This window comes from Solanum stenotomum, chromosome 1, assembly GCF_019186545.1.
Source record: "Solanum stenotomum isolate F172 chromosome 1, ASM1918654v1, whole genome shotgun sequence".
Classification (NCBI taxonomy): Eukaryota; Viridiplantae; Streptophyta; class Magnoliopsida; order Solanales; family Solanaceae; genus Solanum; species Solanum stenotomum.
The window spans coordinates 24,745,331-24,762,739 of record NC_064282.1 but is presented as its reverse complement, the minus strand read 5'-3'; the positions used below and the strand labels follow the sequence as shown (position 1 = coordinate 24,762,739).

At 36.8% G+C, this 17,409-nt stretch overlaps 2 protein-coding genes across 2 annotated transcripts; both read right to left on the bottom strand.

Moving 5' to 3' along the window:
* Window positions 1-4,229, bottom strand: LOC125866276 (uncharacterized; the record flags this gene model as incomplete). The annotated part of the gene is made up of 7 exons (XM_049546649.1): window positions 3,993-4,229; window positions 1,964-2,606; window positions 780-1,401; window positions 579-679; window positions 401-490; window positions 194-321; window positions 1-43 (listed from the first exon to the last, which is right to left on the bottom strand). Coding segments are annotated over exons 2-7 (1,527 nt in total), but the record flags the coding sequence as incomplete, so codon positions are not given.
* A 4,310-nt stretch (window positions 4,230-8,539) lies between these two features.
* LOC125853191 (serine/threonine-protein kinase PBS1) lies at window positions 8,540-16,112 on the bottom strand. The gene is made up of 8 exons (XM_049532864.1): window positions 15,783-16,112; window positions 13,610-14,038; window positions 11,826-12,197; window positions 11,457-11,669; window positions 10,424-10,795; window positions 9,606-9,849; window positions 9,386-9,533; window positions 8,540-9,196 (listed from the first exon to the last, which is right to left on the bottom strand). Exons 1-8 carry the CDS (start codon window positions 15,823-15,825, stop codon window positions 8,822-8,824), a joined length of 2,196 nt encoding a protein of 731 aa, XP_049388821.1. The 5' UTR covers window positions 15,826-16,112; the 3' UTR covers window positions 8,540-8,821.
* Window positions 16,113-17,409: the final 1,297 nt, after the last annotated feature.

Here is a 17,409-nt window from a genome sequence, read left to right as displayed (position 1 = left end):
CACGCAGGAAGGACCAGCACATTGCTCACGAGGGGGAGGGTAACTGCAATTCAGCAATAAAAACACAATCCAGAACCCCTTAGCAACTTAAATAGTGCTTCATTCATGTAGCAAATCAAAGATATCCAGGCTCCATCTCCTGTTTCCAATTTCATAGAAAACAAAAAGAAGTGGAGATGGAGAAAACCCTTACCTGCAAGGTTTAGAGTCAAAAATATGAGGTAAACCCATATCTTCAGGAAATGTCACAACAGTCCCAGTAGGGCCCATAACCACTCTGACAGTGCTTTTTGCAAGCATCTGCTCTTTGGCAACCTTCTCCTGCCAGATAGACGTTAATTAATTGTCAGCTTCGTAACTTCACTACAAAAGGCAATGTACCTACCAACAAGCAGTTTACCTGAGCCAACTCTTCCTGCCGCTTCTTTATTTTATCTTCTCGCTTCTTCCTGTTAGAATCTTGACCTAGGATTTTCCTAATTGCCTCAGCCTGCAAATTCCAAAAGGTTATGCTCATTTCATCATCATATGATCTTAAAAGAGCACATACAGTAAGGAGGAAAAGAAACAAGTGAAACCTCTGATTCACGAGCAGCCTTCTCATTTTGCATTCTACGTTTCTGAGCAGCCTCTGCTTTCTTCAGTTGCTGCTCAACATCAGTGAGCTTCTCCTTTTGCTCTGTCGAAAAGCAAAGATGGCAAGACAAATTTGAAAATCAGGAAAGAGTACTAGAGCAGAGAAATACGACTGGAACATATAAGTAACTACAGGGTATTACTTCGAGGTGGAGCCGGTGGTAAACCATTAGGGAACTCAATCTGACTCACAGTAGAAGCAGCAGAAGAATCCTTGCTAGATAGAAGAGCTCGTTGTCGTGTTGTAAGAGTCATTTCTCCTTTCATCGTATCGATCGATGAATCTGAGGATTCCTTCCTTTGTTTCTGCTTCTTTTTTCCTTCAGCCTCACCATCAGACACGAACTCTTCCACCTCATAAGCAGTGTCCTCAGAACCTTGCTCAGATTTCTTCCTTGACCTTCCCACATTTTCATCCTTTTCAAACTTGCTAACCTTTGAAACCCGGGAAACACTTCTTTTGTTGGTCAATTCCTCCTCAAAATCTTTATATCCTGAAATCTTCGAGGTTTTAAGCTTCTCCAAGAATCGAATCTCATCATCTTTCTCATCCTCATCAAACCATTCCGATACACGCCTCTTTGGCACCCTCTTACTCTTACGAGTTGTATCTGATTTGTCACCCCCTTTTTCGAAGGCATTCGTCATTGGCGTCTTCCCCATATCGCCTTTGCCAGCAGCAAAAGAACCTTTGGGCGAATCTCTCGACATAATTCCTTGCAACCCACTTTTCTTTTCCGAAAGACCGTCTTTGCTTGATGTGTCCTAAAATAGAGAGGAAAAGGTTAATTGGACAGCATTGAAATTTTATTACAGTGATAATAGGACAAAAAAAATAAATGCCGAAGATTTACTAGCAATAGAAGTAGATTTCTCCCTTTGGTAAATCGCAATTAATCACAATTTGCATCATCTAGAGTTTGGCATTAGTATCCAAAACTGTATCCAACATAAGGCAAAGGGTTGACCTAAAACCGCTGGTTTTCTACCACAAGTGCAAATTCCTAGCTAATACTTTGGGGCTAAACTGAGTAATTTTTAACTTATTCTTAATCTTTGATTCTTATGCACTTCAATGTTTCTGTTCCCTAATAAACCTACAATAATGCAACATCTATCTACATGTTTTCCTTTTCAGTTTCTGAAAGTATGTTAGAGAGGAATGAGTAGAGCTGTGAAACAGAAAATCTCATGTGGCTCACCTCCTTTTCAAAATAATGAAACCAAATAATTCTGAGGGAGACTACTTTAAACAACACAAACTAAAAATCCAAGTGGATTTAAAAAATCCAAATAACTAACTACTTGAGAAGAAACACGTGATAACCTGTGAAGTGGATTTCTGACGTGGCTGCGAACCATCCAAGGCTCGTGCATTTGTAGACAAACCACCACCATATGCACCATGAGAATCAGTTTTGGTTTGAATGGTGCGCGTCACACCCCCAACTTTAAGCTTAACCTTTTTCAGCTTGCTATCATTGCCAACACCATCCTGCACAGTTCCTGGTTGCCTAAGAGAAGAACCATGCTGGGAATATGTATCATCTCCTGGATCTCCATTACTATATAACAGACTAGATCCTCCATCCTTAGTCTTCTTAAAAGTGTAGTCCTCATCCACTCTGGAAGCAGAGCCTCTAGACATGCAATGATTAAGGTTGAACATTTTACGTCCAGCATTGGCATCATCAGTGTTCTCATCACTGGAAACCCTACCAAAATCATCTGAAACTGGTGTTAAGGGAGACTGATCACGGCCTTCATGAAGAAAAGGCTTCTCTGGTCTAGGTCGCCGCAACATGAGGCTTCTTTTCTTTCTAACAGTAGCATTGAGCCCTTCAAATCGAGTTCCACCAGATTCATCCATGACATGTAAAACGACTAGGGTCACCAGGAACACGTGTATTAATCACGGCAAAAAGACAACTTGCTAAATGAGTTTGGTAATTGTTGCACCAAACTGGAAACTGCAAGAATTCAAAGATATGTCATTTATTAGCTAACTCATTTATGTAGAGAAACATCAATAAGTAAAAACAATTTAACAAGAAGTTCCTTACGTTCAGCATTTAATTTATCTTAAGATGCGTCCAAGGAATGCAAAACCCATACATGTAGTAGACATGAACCCACTAACCCACTACCTAGACCGTCTCACTATCACCCCTTTTTAACATCACACGAAATTCAACATATCAAGCAACAAACAAAATGGTAAGGAAAACTATCATCTGGATACAGTATTGATCCATGCATTTAACAATAACTAAGAAACATGAGACTGTAATCAATTTGAATATCCAAAATTTCCACAATACAGGGAATGAATGTACCCTCGATAAAATGCAAGTATCAATATAATGTCATAAAGCTTTGAGGAATGTTTAATAGCCTTAAAAAACTCCACCTACGTGCAAAGACAAATCATCAATAAGATGTCATAGGATTTTTAGTAATGAATTAATGGACTTAACAGGCAAGTTCTACAGTGTGGTAGTTAGGTCAACTATCTTGTATGGGCAGAGTATTGGTTAGTTAAGAACTCACAGAAGATGAGAGTTTGAGAGAGGTAGATGTTGGCAGAATAAGTATTGGGTTGAGGTGATTAGACAGGACATGGAATTGAGGATTAGAGTAGAAGGTTAGTTAGTAGGTAGTTGAGTGCTTTTTCTACGCATCCCAATAGCATTAGTACTAATCTCGTAGTTTCTTGCCCGTTGATTTCTTCGACTATATATTGTTATAGTTCCTTCTTTCTAAACGCTAATGTAATAATTCATTATTATTTGTTATATAAGCTTGGCATTTGTATGTTATTTTTAACATTGCTTTGTTATGAATTACTTGAACCAAAGGTATTTAGGAAACAACCTCTCTACCTACCTCCATTTGGTAGGAGTAAGTTCTGCATACAACTTATCCTCCCCAAATACCACCTAATGGAATTACACCGGTATGTCGATTTTGTTGTTGTTGAAATAAACAAGAGTTGCGGTAAATTAGCGGGTCATCTTAGCCAAACTACCATGAATCCTCTAAATAAAATACTAGTTGAAAAAAGTGCCCACCTAGGCATGAACACTTGAATAGAGCTGAATAGATATAGATGGCTCATGTAACCAAATACAAACAAAATTATAACTGAGTTAACTAATTGTTTTGCTCAAAACGTGAATTAGTAAAAAAGAAACCCATTCGAGGGAGCAAAGCAGAAAACATTGTCAAAACAGACGCTTGTAGATGAACCAACCAATTAGAATCAACTGATACCGAACAACTAAATCATACAATCGTTCCAATTCATTAAAACAGCAAACCGAGAACCAAAAAGAGAATCAAATCAAATCAAATACCTTGAGAATGGCAGAGAACCGAGCAGCAGCAACGGCGAACAGCAGAGATGAAATTGAAATAAGGAGAAGGAAAAATATAGGAAATTGATAGAGAAAAGAGAGAGAAAGAAAAGAAGGGATTTTGGGTGAGTAATTAGGGTTTGAGAAGTGAAGTGAAGGGTGTCGTTGGTAGCGTTATAGCCAAAGAAGACTCTCAATATCTTCTCCATTTTTGCCTTTCCTATTCTTACTCACCCCCTACCCCCACCCCCACCCCCAACCCGCACCCACACTGTCTCTCTTTCTCTCTCAAGCCTGTGTGTAATATTGTCTTGTTGGACTCCAATTTCTATTTGTTTGCCTTAGCAAATCCGGACTCGATAATTCTCTTTATTTCATTACTTTTTCCCTCCTCTTCTGCTGACCATTTTAACACACTGCACTCTCCCTGCCTCACGATACCATCATCTTTACTTCTTTTTCTTTTATTTTTATGATCGCGTGTTAGGGTAGCTTTAGCACACCTAAATTAATTTTATAGAATATCTGTCATCTTTTACCGACAATAAGTACTAAGTCACTCTGTCCATGAGGTTAGAATATATGAACAAAATTATCTAATATTTTTTTAATCATTTTTAAATTTTAAACTCAACACCTCACAATTCTCAACTACTTCACTTGTCCACCCTTGGTTAGCATCATCTTTACTTATACGCACGTGTTCACTTTCTTGGGCAACAATACCTCAATTTCCCAAACAAATTAACATCATTATACTTTAAAAGTCCTCACTTTGAAACATATATATAAATAGTGTATATATACTCCCTGTCATCTACTTCTTCCGTTCCTTTTTACTTGTCAAATTTTGAGTTGACACCCCTATCAAGAAAATAATAATTAGCATAGTGAATTTACTATTTTACTCTTATTCACTAATAAAATCTTAAACATATTTACTCACTATATTTTTCAAAGACATTAACGGAATGTTAATAAATTGAGGGTATAAAGGAAGAAAAAAATTGTTCTTCCTTGATTAGTAAAGAAAATGACAAGTAACAAGCGAAATCAAATTAAAAAATATTTGACAAGTAGATAGAAACGGAGGGTATAACAAATAGTGCATATTTACCTTTTTATTTAACTGATCTTTTATTAGAGGAAAAGAAAGATTAAACTAAATTTTAATAGGCATAATACATAAACATGACCCTTAACTTGGCTTCAACGAATAACTATGCCCTCCAACTTTGAGTGTACACAAGTAGACACTTAAACTTACATAAAATTGAATAAGTAGACACATGTGTCCTACGTGGCATAATACACGTAGGACGCCACGTAGGATACAAAATTGTCATGTATAGTGCCATGTAGGATGAATGTGTCTATTTGTTCAATTTTATACAAGTTTAAGTGCCTACCTGTGCACCCAAAGTTAAAGGTCATATTTGCCAATTAAAGTCAAGTTAAGGGTCATGTTTATGTATTATGCCTTTTTAATAGTTGCCCCTTTGGCCCAGTTAACATAATATTAAGAGCAAATTTTAAGAATAGCAAACATAAAAATCATATTTGCGTTCTATAGTTATAGTTTTGTTATTTGCACTCCATGGCAAACATAGTTTGCTATAGAACATCTGATTTGTATAAATCACAGGCATCTAATTCACAAGCATTTGATTTGTATAAAATCGCAGCGATTGTAGATATATATAATGGTTAGATAATTGTGTGTGTGTATATATATATCAATGACTGTGTTTGTATATCTGCATAAAATTTGAATTTTGTATACAATTAAATCGAGTTAAAACATTTGTATTTATATATCAAATCTCTCTCTCTCGCTTTACACAAAACAAATTACACATTGTATTTTGTATAATTTGTGTTTGTATAAAGCGTGAAAAAGAGAAAGGCAAAAGAGAGCTGCGCAGGGGAAGATTTGTATTTGTATAATTATAAATGTATAGGACGAAGAGATATGTATTTGTATATACAGTTTTCTTTCGCTTTATACAAACACAATTTATACATTTGTGTTTATATAAAGTGAGAGAGGCGAGTAAGAGAGCGGCGAGCGAGATTCAAGGGAGAGAGGCGAATGGCAAAAAGTTTGCTGCAAATTGGAATTAAATGAAACTGTAGTTATAACATTTATTTTGAATTAATAGTTTGCTATAATGCATAATTTTCCCTATTAACAATACCTGGTCTTTTTAATTTATTTGTCTAAGTTTGACCTGTAATAGAATTTAAGAAATTAAAGAATTTTTTTTGAATTTTATGGTCTTAAACTAAAGATACATAGAATTTTTTTATTTATTTTTATGACAAGGGAAACCCACAGCTGCTACCCTTTGGGTGCGCACAAGGTAAAACCCCTGCTTCTATGCATTAGCTCGCAAACCACATAGGAGAGGTAACCCGCACTAGGAGATAATAAAAAAAATAGATTAAAAAATAATAGAGAAGTGTTCTTCAATCTTGGAGTTTTAAATATGTCACAAAAATTAGATTAAAAAATTACCCAAAAAAAGATGTTTTCTTTTTAGAACGAGCAAAACATGAAAATGAGATGAACAAATAAAAATAAATGAGATAGTGTTTAAAATTGGTTTCTTCAAAGAATTACCCTCTCTTGAAGATGTAGCTCCTCTGTTATATTCTAGATGTTTTAATGATCCTCACAAACGCAGGGACCTGGTCCCTTGCAGAGTGCTCTCGTCCAGATTCAAATGGGGTACAACTGTAAAACTATGATTTCACATGGTAGGTGAAAAGCACAGTGAGCGCAGTGTACTGCACCAACAGGAAGAGTGGACGAGACTATCTGTTTCAGTGTCTCACAAATGCAGGGACCTGGTCCCTGGCTGAGTTCTCTCGTCCAGATCCATAATGGGGTACAGCTGGAAAGCTGCCCGCGTCAGAAGTTGGTGAAGCCGTCAGAGTACTACACCAATCAAAAGGGACGAGGTTGTTTGTCCAATGTGTGTTAACTCTTTATGGTTGACTTAGTCAACTTGACAAACAACAAACTAATTCATTCATTCAAAATGAGAAAGAGTCAGCACGTCTTCTCAAGAACTTGCTAAGAAAAGTCTGTAAGGGACCTGGTCCCTTCAAGACTGCGTACGTGAAAGGACGACAGTACAACTGTAGAGTTGTCACTTCTAATGTGACAAGTGCACGTCTTTACAGATAAGGTAGGCTCTTAGCCAATGGGCGGTCCCAAGGAGTTTGTGTTCATTTTCAATATAGTCTCTTCCAACAACACACAAACTCAAGATTTGGCAAACAAAACTTGGATTTTCTCTGAAAATTCAAAATCTTGAAAAGAAGGCCATCTTCAAAGAAGAACAATACTCATGCTCAACAAAGGGACCTGATAGAGTGTTGAAACGTCTTTGTTGAGTTTGAGTTTTGTCAGTCTTTGCATCTTGAAAATTCTCAAGTATACAAGCAAAGACCATCTTGGTGAAGTATTCTCTGACAAACGCAACAAGGACCTGATCAAGTTGCAAGCGTCATAGTGTGTCTTAGGAGTTATACTTCCATGCTTACATTGTAAATATGTTCCTAATCTATAAAGGATTCAGATCTTGTTTCGGTTTCTAAAAGTCTAAATCGTCCAAAGGGTGGTGGTTTAGTAGGCAACCCGTGTGTTGCTTAGTCAAATTCTAAATCATCTAGAGTTAGGTGGTTTAGTGGGCGGTGTGGTATCTGCTTAGAAAAGTTTATATTAATCAGTGAGGGTCAGTATAGTGGGCAGTGTTGTATTACTTAGTTTAGAGATTAGGAGGTTAATCTCTATGTGTGGTTATAAACTTGTTTTTACTTTTGCTTTGAGAAGATTAGTAAAAACAGTTTGAAAAGTCCTGTGAGACAGGTCGTGGTTTTACTCCCTTGAGCAAGGAGGTTTCCACGTAAAACACTTGTGTAGATCTTACTTCCAGTTGTTTCTTTTCTGCACATTTTTAGTTACTGTTCTTGCTGAGTCAAGGGACATGGTCCTTGACTGATAAGTGGACGCATACATTCCAACATCCTCTGTAGTCGACTGAAGCCTAATCCAATCAAACCTACTTTGATACCTTAGCCAACTTGATCAAGACGATCGAATTGAACTCGACAAATTCAATATTTAAATTTTATGAGTTTAGTTTCTTGTGATTTTTAATATTGAACTGTTATATTTCAAAATTATGAATTCATATCTACTATTATTGTAATTTTAACAAACTTATGGTCCGCATTGAAAGTTATGGTTCAATCGAACCCACACCAACAATGGTACATCCGCCCCCGGAGGTGAACCAAGCCAAAATATTTCTCCATGAAATAAGTGCACATAGTTTTACAAACTCAAGGTACTGTGCCGCTAGTTTTGACCATCTTAAAATATGGTTCTCACTTACACCCTAAACGTATCCAGTCAAGTTTTTGCTTAGCTAACCACGATGTTGTAAGGAGAATCAATGATAAGTGACACATTCAAGAGGAATTTACAACAGGCCAACAGGGGCGTCAGACAGATGAAAAAAAAACTTTAGAAGAAGAAATTCAACTTTTATCCCACTTCAACTGAACCACTGTCCTCAAATATCAACCCATTACATATATACAGGCTCTCATCCAACAAGTAGAGAATGGCCATACAGGGAAAATTGAACAGTGGGATCTCTACAGGGGATGAAAGAAACCAATAGATTCTCCAAAGCATTGGCAGATCCACTGTGCAGGGTCTGTCTCACTTCGGCCAACCCACTTTCAAATTCTCCCCCTTCTGCTGCATTATGATCGAAAGATCAGAGCATTGGAAGGCCTTCCACCAACAATGTTCATCTTCCTTCATGAAGATCTTCTGAGAATACAGCTGCCCTAGATACGTCATTCTCAAAGACACTCAAACCAGAGTAAGGACCAGAAGAGAACATAGACGAGGTACCATCTGATTCAAAGGTTGTAGATGACTGTCTTAAGTTAGGTCGAGCACCTGAATTTATAGTAGTAGTATCCTGGTACTCTGTTACTCGCTGAACCATTTTGAGCGATTGAACCACTTCTCCCATTGTAGGCCGTTGGCTAGCTTCCGGAGCAACACAAGCCGCTGCAATTGTGCAAACCCGCACAAAATCCTCCTTTGGGTACTTCCCCTCAAGCCTTGGATCAGCAAGTTCTTCCAAACGATCCTTGTCTCTAAGTATTGGTCTGGCCTGAAAACAAAATAGAGCCCTGCTTTTTATACAGCCTTTTTCAAGGAGAGTCCAATGACAAAATAAGTTTCTAATTTTGTAAAGTAACCAAAAGGGGAACAAATGGAGACTTGAATTCTGAAGATCAGTAAATGCACAATTACACTTGTATGATTCTGAAGTAAGAAAGTATCAACAGCAGTTACTTACCCAAGTGACAAGATTCTCCTGCCCTGACGGTTGTGCCATATCTACAGGCCTCTTTCCTGTCAACAGTTCAAGGAGGACAACCCCATAGCTGTACACATCACTTTTTACCAGTAAATGCCCAGTCATGGCATATTCAGGGGCTACATACCTGCAAAGCAGTGCTTCCAAATTAGTCAATGTTATATCTAAGAGAAGCATGTGATAACAAAGAAACACTAACCCAAATGTGCCCATAACACGAGTTGAGAGGTAATTAGCCTGGCCTTCCGGGGCCTGTTTTGCAAGGCCAAAATCAGCAACTTTAGCATGAAAGTTGTTCTCTAGCAATATATTTGATGCCTTAAAATCTCTATGGATAACACAAGGTTGAGAATCTTCGTGCAAGTATGCAAGTCCTCTCGCTGCATCAAGCGCAATTTTCATTCTTGTGTCCCAATCCAGTGGGCAGTTTAATCCTAAGTGGCCTGCAGCAAGAGAGTGCAATTGCTAAACTATATTGTTTTTGATAACAGTAACAAGTGCAATAGTTAAACTACTTGATACGTTGAATAGGTCACAACACTGATTGGTGCGACCATCTTGTCTAGAAACTTAAACCGTTAGAAAGAGGACACTTTTAACTTCCGCTTAAACTTTTCAACACCTCCTTCCTCAGGCCGCAGCCCTGATTTTTTTCCTGGGCCCAAGAAACACAAATTCATTTTTTATGAGGGATGATACTTGAAGGATCTCTACATACTCTAATATACCGCATTATAGAATCTCAATATCTACTCCAAGTTTTAGGGTGATGGTAGAATAGTTAAGCACCATTATAATGACTTTCGAGACTTTGTACAACATATGTGAGAATTCATATTTATTTGCATCTGCAATAGACAAGCTATATAAGGAATGCTGAACACGTTACAGTTGAGTTACCTTTCCTTTATGTGACTTCTTACCAGATAAGCAAATTACAAATTAAAATAGGAAGACAGATGCTGTAGCTCTTTAGTTGTTAAGTTGACAAAGGATAAAGTCACAAAAAAAACTTACCATGAAGCCAAGCCTCTAAACTTCCATTTGAAACAAGCTCATAACACAGTAGGTTCTGTGAGGACTCCCGACTGCTATAGTAACCAACAAGCTTCACAAGATTACGGTGATGCAGCCTACTAAGCATCTCAACCTCAACTAGAAACTCTTTACCTCCTTGTTGGCCTCCACTAGTAAGTCTTTTTATTGCAACAGCAGTACCATCACTAAGCACGCCCTTGTAAACTCTGCCAAAGCCGCCCTCTCCAAGTATACTAGATGGTGCAAAGTTATTTGTAGCTTCTTTCAGTTCTTCATATGCCAGAAACCGTGTACTAGTTGGATGGGGAAACGATCCCTGCGCTGGAACAGTGTCCACACGCATTGGTTTTTCTATCAAGAAATTGAAATACAAGCGAAAGTTTATAAGGCTAGAGAGTTAGATGGTGCAACAAGTAAAAAAAAAAAAAAACATCTCATTTATAGTTCAATATCATGCATAAAAAAAACCGATAAAAATATTTCTGGTCAGCAGAAAAATAGCTCTATGGAGTTCCAGTTTCTCCATTATTATCAGCAGTTAACGATATTTTGGTTTAAAGGAAACTGATAGACAAGTAAAGCATTGTGGTTGTTAAATAACACCAGTATTGTGGGCTTAAGCCATCAGTGTTCAAGTAGAATAACCATTTAAGTAGCTCGTAGACAGGAAATTATGAGAGCTCAAGATGCTATATGCAACCCAAAGTTTCGCAGATAGGGAGAAAACTCATAAACAACATTACTTCTGAATGAAAGATCAATGAAGACGTTCTACAGACTTTTTTCTTTGTCTTATTTGACCAGAAGTAGAAGTTTGCTAGAGTTATTGATCAAGCTTCTACTAATCCTCAAGTAACACTAGTCCTAATTTACAAGAGAGATCCTTTTTCAGCCTTGTTGTTTCTTCTGTTCAGTAACTAAGTTTCAGTTCCTAGCTGGTGGACCTTTAAGAAGAAGACAGTCCAAATTCAGGATAGTTTTATAAGTCCACGGAATATACAGGATCACTTACCAGCTTCTTTGTGGGAGCCTTTCTTCTGTCCATGATTAGATCCACAGAAACAAATAAAGAGTGTTGATATGATAGTGATGATTAAGATACCAGCAACAATCCCAACAATAAGAATTAAACTCGGATGTCTCCCTTTGTGTGAAGATACTGTTACTGCAGGAGCTGAAGGCAGATTCGGAGCTGCTTCAACTGGTGACATAGCAGAACGAGGAGCTGCATATCAAAGAAGAAGTTATTCAAGAAATATGAAAAGATCTTTGAATTAAGAGGTTGATAAAATCCACCCACCCCCATCCCCACCCCCGGATCAGCCAATGCTAGAGAAAATTATCTGCATATCAGGTGTGAAATATAACCAGAAGCAAGTACCTTGTGATGAAACTGGTGGCTTAAACAAGGTAATGTTGAGTAATTGGTATCCACCCACTAGTGTTGGGTCTAGTTGGATCTTATGCATTGATAATGAAGCGTTTACCGCAGAAGCTTCATCAGATGATAAGCTAACTCCCTTGTCTGGTGTGATATCCATGGATATATTTAGCTTTGAAAGATCCACCATATAAAAGTTAATCAGCTCAATTTGAGACACCTTTAAACCTAACTGTGAAGCAAATTCATTTAGAAAAAGTTTCCCATTAGGATTTGATGAGACATTAAAGAGAAGAAGGTCGATCTTTAACGGGTAAACACACTCGCAGTCCAGGCTTCCTCGTTTGAGCACCATATCTTGTCCACAACAGTCTGCCAAAATGTGAAAGAAAAAAATATACATAAATGTGGAGATATATCTTCAAGGGAGAGGGAAAAGAGCGACAACTTCACTGACACATTATAAAGAGATGGGTTTTGATTTTTACATACGTTTGAACTTTGCCACACCAAAGGATAGTTAGCCAATGAGTCAGTATTTAAGAGTGTCCTGTAAGTTCTACCAGTGGGAATATATTTGAAATATCACACTACCATTTTCATTTTTAATGAAGTAAGGAAATTTCATTAGAAGGCATCAAAAAGATGCAAGGCAAAAAATTACAGCAAAACAAGGTGTCTGCTCCTGTACAAGAACTTACTAAATACTAAAGAGCAGACATAGTCCGAGAAAAATCAACAGTAGTTACAGGGGACTGGTTGAACCAGCTACGTAAGATAACCAAACAGTTGGATTTAAGAATGTGGTTAGGAGCTGAAATCCCATCAAAACATCTATGATTCCTTTCATTCTAGATGCGCCAAAAGATGGAAGCAGGCACCATATTGTAAACCAAACACTATTGTTGTTTGGGTATAAAACCATTTTGGAAACCAGCAGTCGTTTTTGCAAATCAGCTTTTCCGAACAAAACCAACAATGGATTCTGATTTCTCAACATTAAACTGTGCCCTCTTTTTCATTCAGGTCCTTGCACTTCAGTAGCAAACACTTTTTAACAGTCGTTTTTGGAAATCAGCTTTTCAAAACAAAACCAACAACGGATTCTGATTTCTCAACATTAAACTATGCCCTCTTTTTCATTCAGGTCCTTGCATTCCAGTATCAAACACTTATTAGATTTATGAACTGTCCCCGTCACTAACCCCCACCGTACTCACTTTTTTGTTATTTCCCTCCTATAGAGAAAGTAGTGCTCTATGATTTTTCACCTATTCGTAGGTAAGTTTGGCAGCAATTTAAGAAATGTAGCTGATTTTTATTAGTAATTTCTAACCATATGGAAGTGTAAAATATCTTCAGCTTGAGAGATTAGTTTCAAAAGTTTATAATTCATAGATTCTGGAAACAAATAAATCCAACCACCATCACTTTTTGAACCCAACTCTTCCAGAACATAAATCCAATCACTCACAATTGTTTCCAGAAACAAAACCAAAGGCCAGTACATACAAAACCAATTCTGGTACCAATTTCAAAGACAAATCCAACCACTCTTTATTTCTAAAATCAAATGGTTAATGGTACTTTTTATGTATTTTCCACTTATGAAGCTTTCCTTCCCTATATATTATAATGTATATCCCCAAAATTATGACCCTCGTATCTATTACTGCCTGCTGCTCTCCCCTGGGTCTTTTTTGTGAGAATGGGGGAAATAAGACATATATAAGCTAGGCTGCAGCAGGCATCCGTCGAAATTCATTAAGAAGAAAGATTCTTACTGGAAGTGTGAGGAGAAAGTGGTGGCTGAGCCAAACCAGTGGGTAGAGTACTAGGACTGGATTGCGGGGGTGCAAGGCCAGCACTAGGAGGCACCAATCCATTTTTCTTCATTGATGGCTTCGATAAGCTGGAACTGGAAGGAGCGTGCGCAGCAGTTACTAAAGGACCATAATCAGGAGGCTGAGCTGGAGCTAGCCTAAGCCATGGCGCACCATGAGGAGAATGTTTCCTATGCTGTCTATGAAAACCAGGTACATTCGCCGGCAGGGGCAGATCAGGTATGCCAGGTGCTTCAACAGGTTTATTGACTGGAGAAACAGGTTGTTGCTCAAATGGCTTATCAGGCAACTCAGCATTAGTGATGCACAAGACATAAAATAGAATGGTTAAATGCTTCGGCTTCAAAGATTGGCCCCTCTTTGATACCCCTGAAATTCATTTTAACAAGAAGTAAGACAAATGAAGTTAACACCAACATAATTGAATAATGAGCACAGATTGCAGCTAAAACAACATCAATACAACCAAAAAACATCTATCAGAGATGAAATAGTCAAGTTGGTCACAATTAATTACTCCATTCTAACTTTTAAGAGTTTGCATCTAAAAGGAAGAAATAAATGATTGTCTCAAACATCCTCAAAAAGAAAAAAGAGATTTAGGCAAAGGTGAAAAATGGAGATGGCCCCACTAAAGTGTGTACATGGTGGATGAGAAACAAGTCAAGAATTTTTTTTTATTTTTTTTTTAAAATGGTAATGTTGTATTATATCACAAAAGTACATGGGTTGTACTCAAACCTTATATACAAATGCACTCTAGACACTCCTACTCTATTTCTATATCGAGTCTAAAGCATCAACTATAGAGGCAGTGTCATTTGAGTATAATTGATTACACCAAAAACATAATAGCAAAATGCAGTTTAGTTTAACATCCTGCACACTATTTTCTATGACAAGTCAAGAAAATTACGGTAAAGCAAGCCTTAATGAAGGGTAATACCTTGCACAATCCATTGAGGTTCCAGACAAATCTACAAATACATAGGCCTTAATATTTCTGTTTGTTCAGAATTGGAAGGAAATGCAACAATGTTCTAGTCTTCTCCAAAGAATCACACTGTTTAAACCTTCAATTCTATGAGACACACTGTTTTGAAACTGAGAAGTAACTAATTTTGCATCACTTTCTCATACTAAAATTAAGGACATCATTAATAGTGAAAACCAACATCAAGATAATGTTGGGTGTACAAAAAGTATATGCAGAAGATATTCAACCTAAGCCTGTGAGGAGTCACTTTGTATACATTTTCCACTTTATATATGTTATATTCAATTTCAAATCCGAGATGAGTAGTCAGTATTGAGCGGTGTACTTGTAATTGTCATACCGTGCAAATGTAACAACATATCAGTTAATCCGTTATAGGGGAATTAAGTCAGTTAGCAGTTTAGCTGCTTGATTGTGGTATAAACTAAGGGGACTTGTTCATTGGGGATTAATGTGAAATAATATCAATATGCCTCTCTCTACCTCTCTAGCTTCTTCTCTTTAGCATTCCCTGCAATTCCTGTTCAGGAGCCATTCCTTTTCTTGGTTCCTTAGATATTTGTGACAGTACTGGCATTAGTATTCTAAACTATGACCAGCTGCTATTTTTCCTTCAAATCTGCTCCAACAGGTAATTTCCTTTTGCACATGAATACACACAATCTAATGAGATTCTTCTTTCTTTCGCTTTCTTTTACCCCCCTCCCTAGGAGCTCCCATCATTTTGGTTCTCACAACCTTAGGTTGGAGGTGGAGGGTGCTTACCATCTGAGCAACCCCTCATGGTCTCTTCTTTCGCATTGCCAGCTCACAACTCAAACAATAAACACTAGATTCCGATAACTAGTTTCGGCAGAAAATAATGCAGTAAATCATTTACCCTCAAGCTTCCAGCTGCAATTTTAATACTTCATAAATTTTACAAACAGATCAATTTTCTAGTAATTAACCCTAAATCAACCAATTAAATCAGTAAGAAACTAAAATTCAGTCGAAAAGGCATCAATAAACAGCTCCCATTACACAATTTATACGGAATACTACTACAGCAGCAACCAGAACACACTAGAAAAACCTAAAATACAGCTTAAAACCTAGAGAAGCAAAAGAACTCACTAGCACAACACGGGAAGAACAGTAGCTTTGCCAAGTCCAACATCACTTGACGCCAATGAAAACAAACACCGTTCGGATCTGAAGAAATTGAACAAACTAACAGCTAGATCGAAAAGTAGCAGAACAAACAACACTACAAGAACAAACAACTTGCATCAGCTATCAAATGAGGACCTAACACCCCAGACAACGAAATCCTTAAAGAGTAAATTTCATATCTAAAAGTGTCCTTCGCCATTTTTAGGCTCAGAAATCCTCACTCTATGAGAGGGGGTGGGGTGGAAGTGGGGGTGGGAGGTGGGACTTATCGTTGGCTTCACTCTGTAATTAGTACTGAAAGCTTTAGTTCCATTTTTTTCCCCTTTTCTTTATCTTTTCTCGAGTTGTCGGTATCTGTGACGACTTTGTTGAACTTTTAACGTGCATTTCTGATAGCAAAATCTTACCATAACGGTAAATAAGAAACCATATCATATACTCAATTTTGTCACTATTTGANTTCCTATTATACCCTTATTTACACTTCTTGAAAATTGTAAAAGTGTATGTTGTTTCCCTCCAATTTATTTTACTTGAATTCAAATAAATGGTTGTAATTTTGAAATGAAAAGTTGTCATAAGGGTAAAATTGTAACTTCACTGTGCTAATCATTGTTGCCTTAATCTGTGTGCCATTTCTAAAGTGGACAACTAAAAAGGGACAGAGGGAGTACTCAATTTTGTCACTATTTGAAATCAACAATATCAATATATTTAGTGTAATTTCACAAAAATAACAATAATACTTGATCTATTTCTATTTATATATCGTTTTTATTAAAAATAAATGATTCTTGATATTTGTTATTTTACAAAATTAATGTATAAATGGTACTGCTATTTTTTCTTTTTCACACTTATAATTTATTAGCCTTGAAAATATATATTGACTAACATAGAAAAATTAAGTAAATAATTCATGTTTATTGGTTAAATTAATTAATCAAAATAAATTAATTCATGTTCATTGATTGAAAACTTAACTTCAAAAAAATATTAAATAAGGTTAGAACAATAAACTTACTTAGGTCCCCGTTTAGCCATGCAATTTGAAATCATGAGATAAAGTTGAAGTTTTGTTTGGACATGCATTTGAACTTTTTATGTTGTATGTTTTCTCATAAACATAAAAAAAAATCATAAGTTGTAAAATTACTAAAATTGTTCCAATTCTTTATACAATTTTACCAAATAAACAAAAAATTATAAAATCCCATACTACCAAGATTTATTAATCAAGCTTTAATTCAATGAAAAAAAAATCAAACATATATAAGTTGTTGTATGCTAGTCTTTAATATAGTCCCTCACGTGCAGGGGCGGACCCATGTGGGTTCTAGGGGTTCACCCGAACCCCCTCGGCAAAAAATTACATTATATATATAAGGTAAATTTTCTGTATTTATGTAGATATATTAATTTTGAGCCACCTCATGATCAAGATGAAAGCTATAGTGCAGTGGCAAGTCTCCTTAAAGTTTACTTTCGTGTCTGGAGTTCAAATCTCGGCGTGAGCATTTCATTATTTTCATTTAGTTTCAGTTCCTAATTTTCATGTTTGTTATTATTTATTATTTTAAAAAATAAT

What these genes read in the sequence shown, in the direction of transcription:
- LOC125853191 (XM_049532864.1), bottom strand. Translation starts at nt 15,825, where the DNA reads ATGTTGGACTTGGCAAAGCTACTGTTCTTCCCGTGTTGTGCTA. An exon ending in GTTCTTCCCGTGTTGTGCTA is followed by an intron (nt 14,039 to 15,782) that starts GTGAGTTCTTTT and finishes AATGAATTTCAG; the next exon opens with GGGTATCAAAGAGGGGCCAA. An exon ending in ACTTTCTCCTCACACTTCCA is followed by an intron (nt 12,198 to 13,609) that starts GTAAGAATCTTT and finishes ACATTTTGGCAG; the next exon opens with ACTGTTGTGGACAAGATATG.